General features: G+C 41.1%; 1 protein-coding gene across 3 annotated transcripts; it reads right to left on the bottom strand.

Annotated features, from left to right (window-relative positions):
- Positions 1–706: 706 nt before the first annotated feature.
- On the bottom strand, positions 707–18,750 carry ATP5F1C (ATP synthase F1 subunit gamma; the record flags this gene model as incomplete). Of its 3 annotated transcripts, XM_082618855.1 has the most annotated exons (10): positions 18,623–18,750; positions 11,485–11,519; positions 10,839–10,970; positions 7,622–7,826; positions 6,882–7,025; positions 6,732–6,796; positions 4,947–5,102; positions 4,442–4,538; positions 1,619–1,655; positions 707–848 (listed from the first exon to the last, which is right to left on the bottom strand). In XM_082618855.1, the coding sequence occupies exons 1-9, from the start codon at positions 18,676–18,678 to the stop codon at positions 1,649–1,651; spliced, it is 897 nt and encodes a 298-aa protein (XP_082474981.1). In that variant the 5' UTR covers positions 18,679–18,750. The 3 variants fall into 3 exon arrangements, with proteins under 3 accessions (XP_082474981.1, XP_082474982.1, XP_082474983.1); XM_082618856.1 differs by lacking the exon at positions 1,619–1,655; XM_082618857.1 differs by lacking the exons at positions 707–848; positions 1,619–1,655 and having other exon boundaries at positions 4,438–4,538.
- Positions 18,751–18,913: the final 163 nt, after the last annotated feature.

An 18,913-nucleotide genomic window follows, 5' to 3' on the forward strand; every position in this document is an offset into this window, starting at 1 on the left:
GGACCCTCAACCACTGCGCCACCAGGGAAGCCCGCTAATCCATTTTTATATTACTTATTGTTCATTTTTATGAATAGTTATTGGTAAAATAATAGCATATGCATGTATTTATTTAATGTTTTTTAACAAGAGTAATATAAAGTGTTAAGTGAGAATGGGCTTTGTATTTTTTTATATAGTTCTACAGTCTTTTGTAATTCCTATACTACTTTTGCAATAAAAACCCCTAAGCCCTCTTTTAAATAAATAGGAAAAAACCCTGACACTTTGGCATGGCCAACTCGCTGTGTGTAATAGCTCATGCACCCAATCTTAATGGTTATCTAAATGCGAATATGGAGTAAGTATCCTACTGAAATGTTTCTCAGTCCTTGGAAAAGTTTAAAAATTTATTTAGATTTAGTATATGCCTGAAATTCTACACCGTGCACGTGAGAAACAGCAGATGACCTGGACAGTGCGTTTGCTTCCCCATGCTGGCTGTTCTATGAAGGTGTGGTGCTCAGGTGCCTGGGCTGGGGTTGTGGCCTGGTGCCTCTTCCACTCTGACCCCACGGAGGCCAGGCTTTCCACGGCTGTTAGGCAACCAGAAAATCAGAGAAGCCTCTTCAACTATCTTCTTAATAAGTAGCATGTTAATATTTTTAAGTGTTTTAAGATCTCATTTGGAGAACTGCTGTTCTCATATAATAAGAAAAGACAGTGATTTTCTTACGGTGAGTCATTTATTGTAAGATAATTTACAAATATCTCGCTGTCTTTACTAATTTAAACAGTGGACCAACAATTTCTTCTGACAAGGACAGCAGTAAGCTAAAAACAAAATCAGCTGGCTGAATCTTCTTTACCTGAAAAATAAAAGTACAGAACAAATAAAAAACAATGTTTTTTTGAAAAATAGAGATGTCAAGAGATAATACATATTTCAGTGGGACTTTTAAAACTGACTCTACATAATAAAATGCTACTCTACACCAGTGGTTCTCAAATTTTGGTCTGGTGACCCTTTCATGAGGTCCGTGAGGGCAAAACTATTTTTATAACAATGTTATTTGCCTATTTTATTCTCATTCTCAGGTGCACATGGTGGAGTTTTCCAGAGCCTACGTGACGTGTAATATCAGAACAGAATGAATACAGAAATGGAGAGAACTGAGCTATCCTCTGTGAAGTCAGATATCAAAGCGTTCTGAGACCAGGAAGTTTGAGAACCGCTGCTCCTCATCCGCCTGTATTTAATAACTCAAAAGCATGCTAATTCTTTTTTCTTTTTGGCCGCACCACGAGCCACGTGGGATCCTAGTTCCCTGACCAGTGATCGAACCCGTGTCCCCTGCAGTGGAAGCGTGGAGTCCCAACCACTGGACCACCAGAGAGGTCCCAAGAATGCTAATTCTTTATCCTTACAGTTTATTTAATGTATCTAAGAAGGAAAAAAAAGCCCACTAGCATCACCCACATACTCCCACAAGCTGGCTGCTGCTCTCATGGCCTGGCCGTCTCATCTCTCAGGGAATCAGTTTCACTGTTGCCGAATTACCTTCAATTCTATCTGACTGGGTTTCTTTTCTGACGGGGTAGGGGGTAGGGGAGAATGCGTGAAATATTACCACTTTACCTCTTGTCTGAGGATGAAACTCGAATTTCATTAGTTCCTGGGTTATTATATTAGAAGAAAAAGACAAACACAAAACAAGCAGGTCAAGAAACAATCCATGCTGGTTAATCATTTACAATTTCTGACTAAAAAAGCCCACTTCCTCACTCACTACCTTGAGTATATCACATAAATACTTACCAAAATATTCCCTTAAAACAGATTCAATGATTGTTATAAAAGGTCATAGATGTGAATCTGGTTAGAAGCAATAAAACCATGTTCATGCAAGTAGGCAGGACTATGAAAGCATACGTTAAACCACAACTTTTCTATAAATAGCGTACGATATATTAAAAAATTTTAGGCTAGCAACTAAATATTTGGTACCTCAAATATTATGGTTTATTCATGCCTTTTATATTACTACCAAAGAGCCAGATGTGTTTGTATTAAAGCCTTTAAGCAGAAGAGCTGAGAGGTTACAGAGCATGCAAGTCCATTCATATAAATAATCCAGTCAGGCTGCACAGCTAACTTGCAATAAAGGATATAGGCTGCCTTTCTAGAAAGCGAAAACCAGTCAATTTCCAGTTATTTGAGTTCTTTTTAAAATTCTTGGTCTTCATGTCCCAATCTCCCTCTCCTCATTTCTCTGACTTTGCTACTTTTCAGCCAAGTCCCCGCATTCCTAATCAAGAAAGAGCCTGGTCCTCAATTCTGCAGAGGCTGTAGCCTCCATCTATTCCGAGCATTCATTCCTCTTTGCCTGGCTCTCCACATCTCACAGCTCCCGGACCTTCAGAGCGCAGTCAAAACTTTCCCCCAGGCCTCTGCATGCACGCCACCCAAGAAGAAGTCCGCGTGGCTCCAGCAGTAGGAAGTACAGCAAGGAGGACATGAATAATACACTTATTTAATCCCTGTATTAGCCCCCATGTCATAGAAAACAACTGCGTTGCAGGGAGAGTATCGTAACCACGTCTATCAAGCTGGTAAGTGGCAGAGCCACTCATCACTGCACTAGACTCTGACGTTAAGAGAGCAGTAGAGACCAGGCTGAGAGATGGATTAGTCTTAAACTCACGCCTGAAAGCAAAATAAGAGAAGGAAGGCTGCTGGATCCAACCAACACTTATAAAACAGTCTCAACCAGTTTATTTATGTCTCTGGCATGCTGCCCATTTCTATCCTCCATAGACAAAAGGACCAACTTAAATGTCATCGTAGTGATAAACCTTTCCCTGATTCTTAAACCTGGATTCATTTTTTCACATACCCAATAAAATGTTACTTCTCTCTCTGCTGAACTTCCAGGTCTTAATATATTCATGGTGGGCTTCCCTGGTGGCGCAGTGGTTAAGAATCTGCCTGCCAGTGCAGGGGACAGGGGTTCGATCCTTGGCCTGGGAAGAGCCCACATGCCGCGGAGCAACTAAGCCCGTGCACCACACTACTGAGCCTGTGCTATAGAGCCCGTGAGCCACAACTACTGAGCCTGCACTCTAGAGCCCACGTTCCACAACAAGTGAAGCCACGACACTGAGAAGCCCGTGCACCGCAACGAAGAATAGCCTCCGCTCACCGCAACTAGAGAAAGCCTGTGCACAGCAACAAAGACCCAACACAGCCAAAAATAAAAACAAATAAATTTTTTAAAAAATGTATATATTCATGGCACGTCATTCATCCACTCTACAAATATTTACTGAGGAAGTATGTGCCAGGTGATGGGGCTACAAGACTGAATGAGACACTCCCTGTCCCAAGCTGCAGAAGGACGTAGACAAACAAAAGGGCAATTCCTAGTAAAAAAGTGTAAGTGCTATGATGAAGGGAAGCACAGGAGGCTGCCCCACTCAAACCAGGAAGGGGGGATTTCTGGAAGAAAGGATTACCCCAGCTCCGTTAGGAAGGATAAACAGAGATGTACAATCAAGGGTGCAGGGGAAGGATGGCATTTCAGGGAAAAAAACATGTGCCACTCAAAAAATATACTTTTTAATTTGGGAGAGAAATGACAAGGATCTGCGTGAAGAGGGCATAAAGGGGAAAGGGTCAAAGGATATTTAGAAGGTAAAATTTACAGAACTTGGTGACCAATTAGCAGGAGGTGAGAGAGAATGAGTCAAAGATAACTTAGGACACATTTTATCTTTCAGCATAATTATCTGCATTTTTGTCTTATCCTATTAGCACGTAAATGCCTTGGAAGAAAGGACCACATCCTTTAACACCGTGCCTAGCACTGTATGAGGCATATAATGGGTGTTCAATTTAATAATTTTTAAAACAATTCCCATTATCGTAACCATGGTTTCACAAACATTAACATATCTAGCTAGACAACCAAGACATTTTCTTGAGGAAAGCGGTATTTTAAGAACTCCTATAAGACAGTACTGATACAGAAAACTTAATTTTAAAATTCCTGGACCCTACCACCATTCAATGATCTGCAGATTTATATAAAACCAAAGCCCAAACCAGTCCTGTAACTCAGAAAGCCTGATTTATAATATTTTAAGTTTCAAAGACAGATTTTATAAATGATACTGAATTAATTCACATCCTTATTCCTAAAACTTGAAGAAAGTGAAAGCTAGCAATATACTAATTTCTAAAAAGAAGAAACTAAGCCTGAATATTTCAGCTGAAACAATCAAAATACACCAGAGATCTCATTTTCATCAAACTTGATGTTCTACGATTAAGGAAACAAGATAAGCAATGGATCATTTCATCTTTAACAGACAAAACAAAACGGAAAACTTAAACATGCAAAGGTTAAACTAGCAGGCACAGATGAGACACGGAGTCTGAGGGCGACGCAGGGTTACTTACAGAGCCGCAGCACCAGAGATGATTTCTATCAGCTCCTTGGTGATGACAGCTTGGCGGGTGCGATTGAACGTCAAAGTCAATTTGTCAATCATTTCAGCTACAAACAGAACAAAAGATTAGACAACAAGATCTAAAACTGGAAAAGAATACCTTTTTCACTAAGTCATTTATAGACGTGTATTGCTGAATTCAAAAATAAGATTCTGTTTCCTTTTGGGTACCCAAACTGGCCACTCAAAAAATTTTATGAAGGTATTTTTGTTTCTTCCACGAGATACCTTTTCAAAGTACCTGCACACTTACTGCGTACCAAGTAAGATATTACTTCCTTTAAGGCAGAGAATATAATTTTTCTATCCTCACAGAATCGGTGGCAGAGCCCAGGACTAGACCCCAGCTCTCCTGCTTCCTGGTCCACTTCCAGAATCGCTAATGCCTTTTGACGTGAGGGTCTTCATGCTGCTTTCCACAAGGGAACTGTCTCAGGAACATGCTCAGCGCTTACAAGCATTCTTGCTGGCATTGTCCATGGCCGTCATCCTGGCACTCTGCTCACTCGTGGTGGATTCCTTCAGAGAGTAGTAGATGATGTTGGCCAGGCTGTACTCTTGGTAATTCTGCAGCACGTCAGCATCAATATCATCATATATACTCATGCTCTCTGTTAAAACAAGCCATGGATTTCTCTGAAGCGATACTGCACAAAGACTGATTTAATCAAGACAGCTTCCTAGTATAAAAACTCTTTACAATTACAGAGAAGTCAATGTAAGATTGGTTAAAGGACTCAGTTCTAAAAGCTTCATCTATTTCCATACTATAGATAATAGATTTTCAGCAAAATATGTGTAAACAAAGCATTTGATATTCTACTTCAAATGCTTAACTTCATAAAACTTAAGAAGTCCACATTTAAAGTAACAGCACCACACTTCACGGATACAAATCCTTTGGACGGTCTCTAGCAGCGTGCTGGGCATGAAGCCACCCAATAGTCAGTGACTGCGTTTTTTAATAAATTAAGGAAAGAACTGAGACTCGTATAGTGTAATATAAAAATCCCATTTCAGCCATTTGATTATTGGGGAAGTCTGTGTATAAGATTATTGGGGAAATCTGTCAGGAAAATAAGGGAGGGAAAGCTTTTCTGAGAATGTGGAAGAGAGGAAGAGTTAAGAGGCTGCTGTGCATTTTAGTAATTAGGCAGTGGAAACGTAGCAGCAGACTTCAAAATTCATTCATTAGTGTAAAGTGCTAAGACAGTACTGGATTTCATCAAATTTAAGATGCGGTGGATTGTAACTCCTATTTTATGTACCATGAAGAAAGAAAATAACATAGCCAATTAAAAATGACAAGCCACTGACTAGTAGAAGCATCCTAACTTCTAAGACATTAAAATGTAAAAGTTATAGGGACTTCCCTGGTGGCGCAGTGGTTAAGAATCCACCTGCCAAGGCAGGGGACACGGGTTCGAGCCCTTGTCCGGGAAGATCCCACATGCCGCGGAGCAACTAAGCCCGTGCGCCACAACTAGAGCCTGCGCTCTAGAGCCCATAAGCCACAGCTACTGAGCCCATGCACCGCAACTACTGAAACCTGTGCGCCTAGAGACCGTGCTCCACAACAAGAGAAGCCACCGCAATGAGAAGCCCGTGCACTGCAACGAAGTGTAGCTGCTGCCTGCCTCAACTAGAGAAAGCCCACTCGCAGCAATGAAGACCCAACGCAGCCAAAAAATAAATAAATAGATTTATTTTTAAAAAATGTAAAAGTTATACACCTAGAACAGGAGAAGTCTAATATACAGAAAGGGAAAATAAAATCAGTTCCTGAGTTATTTCCAGGATGCATCACTGAGCAATGATCACTTTGTTTAAATAGCAAAACAAGAGAACTGAGTTGTTCAACATATATTAGTTGTGAATAGTGTCCAAATCTCTATTCTAGAGCGTCTGTTTTGTGGTTAGGGAGGGCTCCCACACACAGATTGCAAAGCCAATACATCATTCTAGCTAAGTTCTTCAATCTCCAAGGACAGAAATCATATCTAATGATGGCCTTCAATGGATATTTATTTATTTATTAAATTAATGAAAGAATGCAGTAAGAGTTGTCAAACAATAAATGTTTATGATTTCATGGAAGCCACTAATAGACGGTGATAGAAAGAGCCCAACATCATTTTCGTTACTGCTGAAAAAAAGCCACCCTGATAATCACTGTTTTCCTAAATGTACAAATCTCTCCTTTCTATAGGAAAAATACTTGTCATACAAAACCTACTTACCAGCACTTGCAATGGTACCAAGGGAAAAGATGGGCCTTTCTTCTGTCTTGTAGGAGATGACAGACCTAGAAACGGCAAAAGCAAATGTAAATTCCCAAAGTATAATGAACATAAAACATAAAAAAGCTTGGATTTCAACATTTTTCTTGCCTGAATCTGTTAAAGATGATAGACCCTTCATCAAATTCATATCCAGAATTTAACAGTTCAAGGGCAATGACCGACGCATCCCCAAAGGTAGGGGGCCTTCTCCCCACTTCTTTGAATGTCACCAAAAACTGGTTAGAATGAGTCCTACAAGAAAATGAAGAGGTCACATAAAATAGTTTAACAGAATACTTCTGCTGAAAGAACAGAGAACAAGGAAAAAACACTCTCACTATGGATCAAGCTTTTTTGAGGGGGGCAGGGGGTGTTCACTGAATTAAGGTGCCCCTACATTATCGTGATTATCCCTTTCCTTCAGCACCCGCCAAGAACTAAGGACTAACACCAGGCCTTTCTTGTCTTGCATTTCTCTCTGCTTTTACTTCTATCCTTCCAGTCCTAATCAGCTGTCATTCATTTCTGGCACTTCCAGGCTGTGAGAGCTCCTTAGGGTCCTCATTAAAAAAAACAGAAAAACGCCCCTCAAAACAAAAACCCATAGCTTCTGATATTCCTACTGTATTCCATTTATGGTCTGGAAAAGGAAAAACAAAAGATAAATAGAAAACAGGGGAAATCTATCCATTCTACTATATTCTGGAAAAAAATTCAAAACAAAACAAAACCTCTGTGTATAAAATGGTAATCAAAAAAAGACACCTTGCTTAAATAAACTATCAAAGAAACTTCCCTTTATTCATTCTTGCAGCCTTTTAAACATAAACAGTATACACTTAAATTACCTGTGAAGTATACTCCTGATTTTATCACCAACTCCAACAATCTTAACTTCTTTCCCAGCTGCTGTGAGATTGGCCGCCTCACTCTTTAAGTGTTTAGCAATCGAGGAATGAATAGCACCACAAAGCCCTCGGTCTGAGGACACACCGATAAGGAGATGTTTCTTCTTGTCTTCAGGCACCTTAATATCAGCCTTTTCATATAGAGCTAAAAAAAAAAAAAAGTATGTGTAATTACACTAAATACAGCAATAATCCCTAATTTAAAAAATGATGCCTCAATATAATCACGTGTCTGTGCACTTATTTCATTTACGATCAGGCTGAAAACCATAAAGGTTTAAATCTCTATTAAGACAAAGGTTCCTAAGGGCCAAAAAGTACTGACTAAAAGAAATCGCTAGCACAATTGAAGGACTTGTAAAAAGGCCAGACTTATAGAAGTACCAACTTCTCTAGACTTGCCAAATTTCTAAAGAACACAGATCTTCAGTGTACAACCAAAAAAGCAGAAAACAAATATTTACTGAAATGCTCATATAATCTACATAGCAAGCTTTTATGAAAACTGTTGACATTAAAATGATGGATGCCATTTTATTTTTTATTTATTTATTTTTGCTGGGCTGCGTGGCTTGCGGGACCAGGGATCAAATCCGTGTCCCCTGCAGTGGAAGCGCGGAATCCTAACCACTGGACTGCCAGGGAAGTCCCTATTTTTGGTATTACTAACAACCTCACATTGTTGGTCTTCCAAGAAGCAGAAGGCAAGAGGTGTTTAAATAAGATAAAATATACATGGAGTTTACTGGGGAAATGCCTGTGAGAGAAAATAGGAAGGAAGTCAGAATAGCCATCACACCAGGATGCCAGTCTGACCAGTGGGAAGAAAGGTGGGGTGGCAGCTTCCTGGACCGCTGTACAGTTGAGGGAAAGTTCAGCGAGGCTGCCAGGGAGCCCCAAGTCTCCCAAGAACACGCCTACCTGAGTATCCCACCTGTGCTCAGGTGCTGGCCAGAAGCAGCCCGTGGGAAGCATGGCTTAGGTACAAAAACACAGGACGATTCAGCAGCTGTGCTCACTCTAGTTACAAAGTGCATCTTCACGGCTGCCACATTCCCCACTTCAACAAAATTCCTGCTATTGCCTTTTTCAGTATAGAGCAGTGATTCTCAAATTTCAATACCTGAGGACCCTCCATAAAAAGCAGAGAGAATACTCAACTCCAAAGTTTATGGAAGTGGAGAAAATATTCCTTTTCAGTCTCTTTTTATGTTTCATATTGTACAGCATAAAATGTCTATTTAAAGTTCTTAAATATTTTAAATGATTAGCCATTTAATATCTAGCAGTTAGTATTTTTTTAGTTTGAAGGACTGAGTAGCTGAATGGCAGCCTTGACTTGAGTTTTTAATATTACACCACAAATATTATAATGATATCTGAGCCAATTTCCTTATTCGATAGTTTTGTGGTTACAGAGTTTTGAGGGGAAATATTTATTACACTTATTCATTTCAGCATGAAAGGTGAACAGTGAATGACTTTCACCTTTTCATAGAAATAGGCTAGAGTAATTTATCAGCCTCTACTGGGCTGCTAACTAGGTGCTCAGTATTATGCTGGTTAGAGAACAGGACTCAGGAGAGAAAACGGCTGGGGCTGTTAATGACTGCTAACCCTAACCTAGCAAGTCTCCGTTATGCCTCCTAGGAAAAGCTGAATATGGCTGGGTATTTTTGGCTGCACCACACAGCCTGCAGGATCTTAGTTCCCCAACCAGGGATCTAACCCGAACCCTGGCAGTAAGAGTGCCAAGTCCTAACCACTGGACCGCCAGGAAATTCCCTAAATATGGCATTTTTAAAGCAAGGAGCCATTTCCACTGAAGCCTAGTGCCCTATCGTTTTCTCATACAAAAGTTTCTTTAGAGCATGCTTAAAAAAGCATGCTAGGGCTTCCCTGGTGGCACAGTGGTTAAGAATCTGCCTGCCAATGCAGGGGACATGGGTTTGAGCCCTGGTTCGGGAAGATCCCACATGCTGCGGAGCAACTAAGCCCGTGTGCCACAACTACTGAGCTTGCACTCTAGAGCCTGTGAGCCACAACTACTGAAGCCCACGCGCCTAGAGCCCGTGCTCCACAACAAGAGAAGCCACCACAATGAGAAGCCCGCACACTGCAACAAAGAGTAGCCCCTGCTCGCCGCAACTAGAGAAAGCCCATGTGCAGCAACAAAGACCCAACGCAGCCAAAAATAAACATAAATAAAATAAATAAATTTATATATAAAAAAACGGATTGGACTTCCCTGGTAGTGCAGTGGTTAAGAATCTGCCTGCCAACGCACGGGGACACAGATTTGAGCCCTGGTCCGGGAAGATCCCACATGCCACGGAGCAACGAAACCCGTGTGCCTCTAGCCTGCGCTCTAGAGCCTGTGAGCCACAACTACTAAAGTCTGCGTGCCGCAACTACTGAAGCCTGCGTGCTTAGAGCCCGTGCTTCCCAACAAGAGAAGCCACTGCAATTAGAAGCCCGCGCGCAGCAACGAAGACCCAATGCAGCCAAAAAAAAAAAAAACAAAACACTGATTAAAAAAAGCATGCTATAAATGCATGCTTAAAAAATATGAAGAGCACAAGAAAACTACTGCACAAGGTAATTTATATGTAATACATAGAGGTATTAACACACAGATGATACAGATACATCTTTTCTTCAATTTGGAAATAAGCAAATTTCTCCCTCTTTACAGTTGATGTTGAAACATTCCGCTCATGTACTCAGAGTCATTTCCAAGACTACTCAGTCACCTTCCACTGCAGGGCATCCCCTCCCCACCGTGCAGTCCTAAAAGATCACATCACAGTGTAACAGGAAGAAATCAAGCATTTGAGTCTAATGCACTAAACTTCCAAGTTCTTTTGATGGTATATTTAATAATCTAGGAAAATTTTCAGAATATCTTAAAAGTGAACATGATCACATACAGTGGTTAACAAATAGAGAGGCTCAGATGCCAAGTCACAGAGATGTAGTTATGATTGCACTGGGCTTCAGTTTTTCTTATCTGCAAAGCTGGAGCTCTGACGGTCCCCACCCGCACAGGGCTGCTGTGATAGATGGGGGCCTGGAAGTACTCAGGACAGATGAGTCATGAGCAGTGATCTCTAGGTTAAACGGTACTTCGTAATTTGTGACTGTACTCTCCTCTTACCCAAGGATCCTATTCCATACACTCGGGCTGGTTTCAGCTCCCTCTCCGCTCGGGCATATTTCGCTGCTGCTACCATTTTCATAGACTTGGTAATTTTCTGGATGTTTTTGATTGATTTTAGTCGCCTGGTAACTGAGAAATAGAAGTGCTGTGTTAAGATAAAGGAGTTACCATTTCATTTGTGAATTTATCGAAATATTTTCCTAAACTTCAAGGTAGAATAATTAGCAGTTAGACCTTCAATTAATAGAAGCTGCTAAACTAGGCTTAATGTTAGAGTACCAATAACTCAGACCTTGTGCTACCTGAGAGGACAAGCAAAACGGCAACATAATAGTATCAATAAATTATGTATTTAAAACACTAAATGGTACTGAAAATGGCCTTTAGCCACATATTCCATAACATTTTATACACACACACAGTACTTTTTTCTAGTTATATCATTATCATTCTACAAACAACAGAATCAACAACCATGTGTCACCTCACATGGGTCTTTTCCAAAACAAGTTCAATGCCGTACACAGATGACATAGATTCACTGTGTCCATTCTGACCAAATACGTAAATGGGCTAAAGCAGCACATTTTTATTTGTCAAAATTTAGTTTTTCTCAATTCACATATTGTGATAAAGTACTTACTATCTTTCAAGGTTGCCATATTTCGAACTTGGATCCTAAGAATAAAGGTGGTAAAAAACATTTTAGTTTTTTGAAAAACAGCTCAAAGAAAAACTTTCAAAGTTGATAAACTGATTTAAAGAGTATCCCATAAAGAAATGATCTATAAGACTCTGAATGTGTGTGTGCGTGTGTGTGTGTGTGTGTATACATAAATTCCTCAATACTGATACCAAACCTTATATCATTAAAGATCTCATTCTAGGGCTTCCCTGGTGGCGCAGTGGTTGAGAGTCCGCCTGCTGATGCAGGGGACATGGGTTCGTGCCCCGGTCCGGGAAGATCCCACATGCCGCGGAGTGGCTGGGCCCGTGAACCATGGCCGCTGAGCCTGCGCATCCGGAGCCTGTGCTCCGCAACGGGAGAGGCCACAACAGTGAGAGGCCCCCCAAAAAACATCTCATTCTATTTGATCTAACACAAAGCTTCCACTGAAGTCACAATGGCATTCACATATGCTCTATTCCCACCCCTATGCCTTTGCCTATATCGTCCCTGACTTCCTCAGTTCACCGAAACCTTTTCAAATAACCCTTAGGGTCAACTACACATTCTAACATGACCACATGTGTCAAAGTACAGTTTATTTAAACCGATTCTGAACTTTTTCAACTCAATTCAGTAAGCTCTTTACTGAGCAACTACTCTGCTCCAGGACGTGGTCTCTGCCTACAAGCATACTACGTACTATCTCATAAACAAGATGTATGCAAATTTAATTTACATGAAATTTACATGAAATATTTCTACAGTCTTTTAAAGCGCTGATGCATTAAAGTCAAAATGATATGACTTAAAAGTAATGTTGGTGAAAGATAAATTACGAGAGGATCCTCCTCTTACTGGTGAAGACGTGTTACTGAATATATATTATCTTGTAGCTCTTAAGTCCATAAAGTACCTGTGTTGGCCTGGAAAGCTCCATGGGAGAAATGAAGAATCGATACATTTGTGCATAAAGAAGGAGGGCCTAAGGAGGGCATTCCTAGGAACTGGATATAGTTTTGAAGCTGGAGACATAGCTTGGGTTAATAAGTATAAATATTATTTTATAGGTACTGGGAAAATGATGAATGTTTCTAAGCCCACAAATCAGTTTAGTTTTTCAGTAAGGTATCTCGGATGGCAGTAAAAAGCACAAAATCATACCAAATGTTGATGACATGGAGGCCAAATAAGGGGCTTCCAGACAAGAGAAGGCAAGCACCTGGACTGAGAGGTTGGCAAAGCAACAGGAGACCAGATGTGAGAGCAAGCTGACCCAAAGGTTTCTAATTTAATGACCTAAATGAACAGTGTTGTCATTTAACCAAGAGAGAAAAACTGGGTGGGGGAGATCTCCCTCGAGATAATGAATTTTGAATGCGATGTAGTTTAAAAAACCATGCAACTAAGTGGAAATGTTAACCAGGTCTGGGAAACATATGAGGTATTGAGATTTGAGACAGATCTGTAACTATCAGTAGACATGGTAGTTGCTGCCCAAAAAAATAAAATTAAAAAGAAAAAGAAAGAGAATCAGAACGAGAAGCAGGGGGAATACGTCCTCATTCTATAAGGCCAGCATAACCCTAATACTAAAACCAGATAAAGACATTATATAAGAAATGAAATTTAGAGAACAATATCTCTCATGAACCTAGATGCAAAAATCCTCAACAAAATATTAGCAAATGCAATCTAACCATGTATTAAAAACAATTATACACTACGACCAAGTGGGATTTATTCCAGGTATGTGAGGCTGGTTCATCATTCGAAATTCAAATATATAATCCACCACATCAACCCACTAAAGAAGAAAAATTATATCATCAATAGATGCAGAAAAAGGATCTGACAAAATCAAATGCCGATTCATGATTAAAAACCTCTCAGCAAATTAGGAATAGAGGAGAACTTCCTCAACCTGATAAAGAACATCCACAAAAAAAATCCCTAAGGTTTAATGGTTAGAAACTAAGAGCTTTCCCCCGAAGACTGGGAACAAGACAAGGATGCCCTGTCTCACCACCCCTACTCAACACTGTACTGAAGTCCTAATTAATGCAATAAGACAAAAAGGGAAACAACACGTATACAGGTTGGGAGGGAAGAAATAAAGCTGTCTTTGTTCATAGATGACATGATCAACTACATAGAAAATCCCAAAGAATGGCTAAAATTAAAAAAAAAAAACCTGACAACACCAATGACGGCAAGGATGTGGGGTAACAGGAACTCTCACTGATCACCAGTGGTTATACAAAATGGTATGGCTACTTTGGAAGATGGTTTGGCAGCTTCTTACAAATCTAAACATAGTTTAAACATATGATTCAGCAATCATACCCCTAGATACCTACCCAATTGAGCTGAAAACTTATATCTACATGACAACCTGCATTCACATTCCTATAGCAGCTTTATTCATGACTGCCAAAAACTGGAAGGAATCAAGATGTCCTTCAATACATGAATGAATGGATAAACAGGTGCATCCATACAGTTGGAGCAGTATTAAGCAATAAAAATAAATGAGCCATCAAGCCACAAAAAGACATGGAGGAACCTTAATTGCATATCGCTAAGTGAAAGAAACCAGTCTGAAAAGGCTACATACTGTATGATTCCAATTATAAGACATTCCAGAACTGACAAAACTATAGCAACAATAAAAATATCAGTGGTTGCCAGGATTTTAGGGAGAGATTTTTAGGGCAGTGAAACTATTCTGCATGATATTGTAATGGAAGACACATGTCACTATGCATTTGTCAAAACCCACAGAAATATACAAAAAAATGAGTGTCCTTAATGAAACTATGTACCTTAGTTAATAATGCATCAACACGGGTTCATTAATCGTAGTATACACTCCACACTAATGCAAGATGTTGATGACTGGGGAAAATGTCCAGAGTGGGGTGTGGGTATATGCAACTCTCTGTGCTACTCATTTTTTCTATAAATCTAAAACTGTACTAAAAAACAGATTTAAAAAGTCTATAATAACTTAAAAATGCAGGCTATAAGATATGATGCCATTTTTGTGATTCTATGTGTTTATATGCAAAAAGTAAGTCTGAAAGTTCATAACCAGAACAGTTATTTTTTAAAAATCTCTTGACTTATGTAACTTACTACTGGTATTACTCAGCCATGGACAAAGAAAAATAAAGAAAATAAGAGGAAGGAGACTACCTGGAAAACATTAGGTTTGGTTTTAAGAGTGGATCCCCCCCAAAGGCAAAGATAAAAGCAGTCAAACACTGACAAGCTCTGCTAGTTCAGAGGGCGGACTTATCGACATAATGACTATCCCATGAACATTTTTTCATCATGGCACTTGAAAAGTAATATTTTGGGGATGATTTTCTTTTTTTGGAGTAACTTTTTTACCCAGACATTCTAAATTTAGAGACTATAAAGAGTGACACTGGGGGCTTCCCTGGTGGCGCAGTGGTTGAGAGTCCGCCTGCCGATGCAGGGGACACGGGTTCGTGCCCCGGTCCAGGAAGATCCCACATGCAGAGGAGCGGCTGTGCCTGTGAGCCATGGCCGCTAAGCCTGCGTGTCCGGAGCCTGTGCTCCGCAACGGCCACAGCAGTGAGAGGCCTGCGTACCGCAAAAAAAAAAAAAAAAAAAAAAAAAAAAAAAGAGTGACACTGGGACAGTATGGTCTTAGGCATGCACTCCAATTTAACTGACACAGGTTTCTAGTCAGAGCACGTCATATGGAACAAAATCTGAACTGCATGCCATATCTGGATGAACACAGAATGTTCGGGTCTCCACACGTATCCCAAGTGAGAGGTATGCAGGAAGATACAGGATCTTTTGTGATTCTTTCTGCTGTGCACACACCCTAATTTCCCCAATTTTGAAGCACTCTCATGTTTAGACTTCATTTAATTCTAAACATGTCTATCTGTGTCACAAAGTTATTTTTTAAGTACAATTTGAGTGCAAAATAACCACGAGCTGATCTGAACTCTCTCTAGCGACAGACTGCTCTACTGAATATACAGCTTTTGCAAATGAGAAGATAAAGGAAGTTCTTTCTGTGTCAGTTTTGTGTTCTGGAAAATGGCATCACGTCCTGAAAAATTCTCGGGAGATTATCTGAGAAACTAGAAACACGTCAAATACAGCAGAGGGCAAGTCGCACAGATAGATGGCGGACTACCATGATCTACTATGATCACACAGCAGGTTCGTGGGTGAACTATGTATCATTCAAAGAAATTACAGACAGCTTGAATGAATTTTAAGGAGTGTATAATGCTGAATAATATAAAAATTAAGGAAGAAGCAGCATCCACTAATTCCTAAGGAAAAGAAAATTATGAAGTATGTCTAATTCTAACACTGAATGCCTGGGTGAAAGTCCGACCCTGGCCTCTCCACCAAGTGACTCCCCAGAACTTTATCACCAACCATGGCACACAATTCAGTCTTGTTAGACTTCTAACCTTCTCACATTACGTTTTATGTAGAACGTGTATGTATACATTCGTTTTCATTTTTCAACTGATACACCTGGATCCTCACAAGCATTTTTCCCACTGTCCTTGGTTCTTTACAAATACTGATTCACTTAATCCTCACACTAATCCAATGACTGGGGTACTAGCATTACCCCCACTTAACAGATGGGGAAATGGTACAGAGACACTGAGTAACTTGCCCAAGGCCACACTGCCAGGTGAGTGGTGGTCAGGATTCAAAGCCGGACAGTTTGGCACCATTCCATCAGGTACACCACAGGCTGCTGCCTTACGTTTAAAAGTAAATATCTGCTACCTCAGCCTCAGACGATGGCCTCTTCTCTCCCCTGAAATGCCACCTCTCTCCCTTTTCAGTGTCCATAGTTCAACTTACGGCCTACTGGTTTCCTATTATAAAATAGTTCCATTTTAGACAATGTGGAACACTAGAAAATAGAAATGTATTTCCCCCTGATTTGAGATAGAAAAATCACTCTTTCCCACCCCCAAATTTCTTATTTCCATTTTCTTAAATACTACTTTAAAAAAAAGTTTAATTCCCAAAAATTTAGGGTATTTTACTGACACCCTGAACAATTAAAACAACTTCACTGTAAGTGTAATTAAGCCTAATGTTTAGTTAATGTTGGTATGCTAAACCTCCTTGAAACCAAAACTATAACAACAAATTGCATTTTAGAAAGCTTTCAATAACCAAAACACAACCAAGGAAATGCCTCTTTCTGGTTCTGCAAAGACAAAAGTATAATGTATTTCCCTTCCAAATTAATTCTGTGGCATGTGAAACATTAAGATGGCTTTAGTTTCTGAATTTGAAAGGCAATTATAGGGAGTGGAAGGGAAAAGGCAGAAGAGGCAGGAAAGCCAGCAGGCACCCAGAGTGATGCAACGTATGAAAAGGAAGAGGACACAGTCCGCCTTCAAGGTGGAAACTGACGTTTGATGACTATTCATAACCTAACAATTTAAAACCAACACTCCAAAGGGAGTAAGGTCAGGACTTCCACATTTATTTGCTGACTGAGGTTCCAGTTTAAGCCCCACCCCACGCAGTAGTTGTCTCAGACCCAGCAAGCACTTAAATGCTTCTTTACTAAAAGATCTTCAAAAGATCTTACAGGTTTTTTAAAAGGTATTTTTACAGTTTTATGTAATGTATTTGGTCCTCATTTCAGAAACTGTCCATTTTTAAAGATCAACTTGGATAACTTAAAGTTCTAAAAATATTTACAGATAACATTAATGCACAGCAAGATGTTCCCATCTAAGGAAGGACAGCTGATGTTTGCAGAGCGCCACTGCATGTGAGGGATTGTCCCACAAAGCTCACCAGGATCATGTCGATTTGTTCACCACATTTTAGCACTTTCCACAGTGCCAACTTGGCGCAGCGCAAGCACCCAACAAATGTGCGCTGAGTGATTAAGAAATGGGACAACCTATACCAGTGAGAATCCAACTAATGGGACTTCTTACTTCCCATGAATCATCTTTCAATATTAGGGGAAAGAAACTCTGAATTCCAAGGCAAATCCACCAACATTTGTAGGTAGGTTTTTCACATCGGATTTAATTACTTCATTAAGCTGAAAATCTTTTAGTGTTATAAATGTTTTGCTTAATGAACACATACCTATGTTAATTAATGCTTTATAGTCCCTTCTCATAAATTAGGTACAAAAATCTAGTTTAGTGGGGTGGCTCCTTAGAATTCTCCTTTACTGTAAAACCGGGGAAGTGCTACAGTCTATAGCTAACCCTTTGGCACTGTATCTGAAATTCTTCCAGACTCTGTCTAGCTGCAACACATCTCATCCTATTATAGGGTACCATACAAACCAATGTTTGTCTGCCTATTCCTAGGCCTTCTAAGATGCTTTTTCTGGGGGTGTGGGGAAACCAATGTTTAAAATCCCTAAAACTTGCATGGCAGTGAACAGATGACGCATAGAAGTCCATCTATCTCCTCCTCGGGGCACTGGGACGATGTCATAACCTTGCAGGGTTACTGATTCAGCACAACGGTTTCGAGATAGTGCAAGGTCTCTTCCGCTTCCTCGCTAACAGATATTTAAGGTCCCCTTTGCAACCCACAAGGACACTTATTTTATACACTTGGGCCCAGCAAAGCGCCTGCTGCAAGGTCGCCGCTTAGTTCGCGTTGTGCGTTACTGCGCTCTGCACCGGAGAGTTTCAAAAGGCGTCAAGGACAAAAAGCACACCTTAACCTTCCGCTGGACCTTCCCTGGGGCCCTCCCCTCTCCCACTTTGAGGGCCCGGGTAAGGCCTCCCAGAGGCTCGCCGCCTGGCGCGCAGCAGAGGCTCCCTAAGCATTTATTTAGTAGCTGAGGGGATCCAAGACTGCCCTGAAATTAACTGGGCCCAAGGCCCCACTCTTGAGGTCCCAGATGAGCAATCCTCGTGGCCCTCACCCCGCCCCAGCCCGCCTCCGGAGACGTGGCGCGCCCTTCCCGGTTCCGAGCGCTTCCTGCAGCCCGGGCTCCGGGGCCTCTGCGTCCGTCCCACTCGCCTCCACCCGCTTCCCCTACCCCCTGCCTGAGCCCCTCCATCCGTCGCAACCCTTCCGTTCCCACCGCGAGCTGTCATACCTTTGCGGCTGCACGGCCCAGGCCGACAGCCCTGCGAGGCCCGCCGGAGGAAACATGGTGATACCGCTCCTCCTGAAGGTCGGTCAGACAGACCTCACCGCGCCTGCGCGGGAGCTGCCCCACGCGCCCCGCCCACTCCGTGATCTCATTCAGTCTCGCTTCTTCCCGCAGGATTGAACGAAGCCTCGCGAGCGTTGGGGAAGGTGGTGCCCAAGTTTCCGAAGCCCCACCTCCTTCCGACTAGCCGAGGGTATTTGTCCTGCCCACTCCCGCCAGCCCTGTTCCGCTTCC

This window comes from Mesoplodon mirus (genome assembly GCF_964341445.2).
Source record: "Mesoplodon mirus genome assembly, chromosome: 4".
Lineage (NCBI taxonomy): Eukaryota > Metazoa > Chordata > Mammalia > Artiodactyla > Ziphiidae > Mesoplodon > Mesoplodon mirus.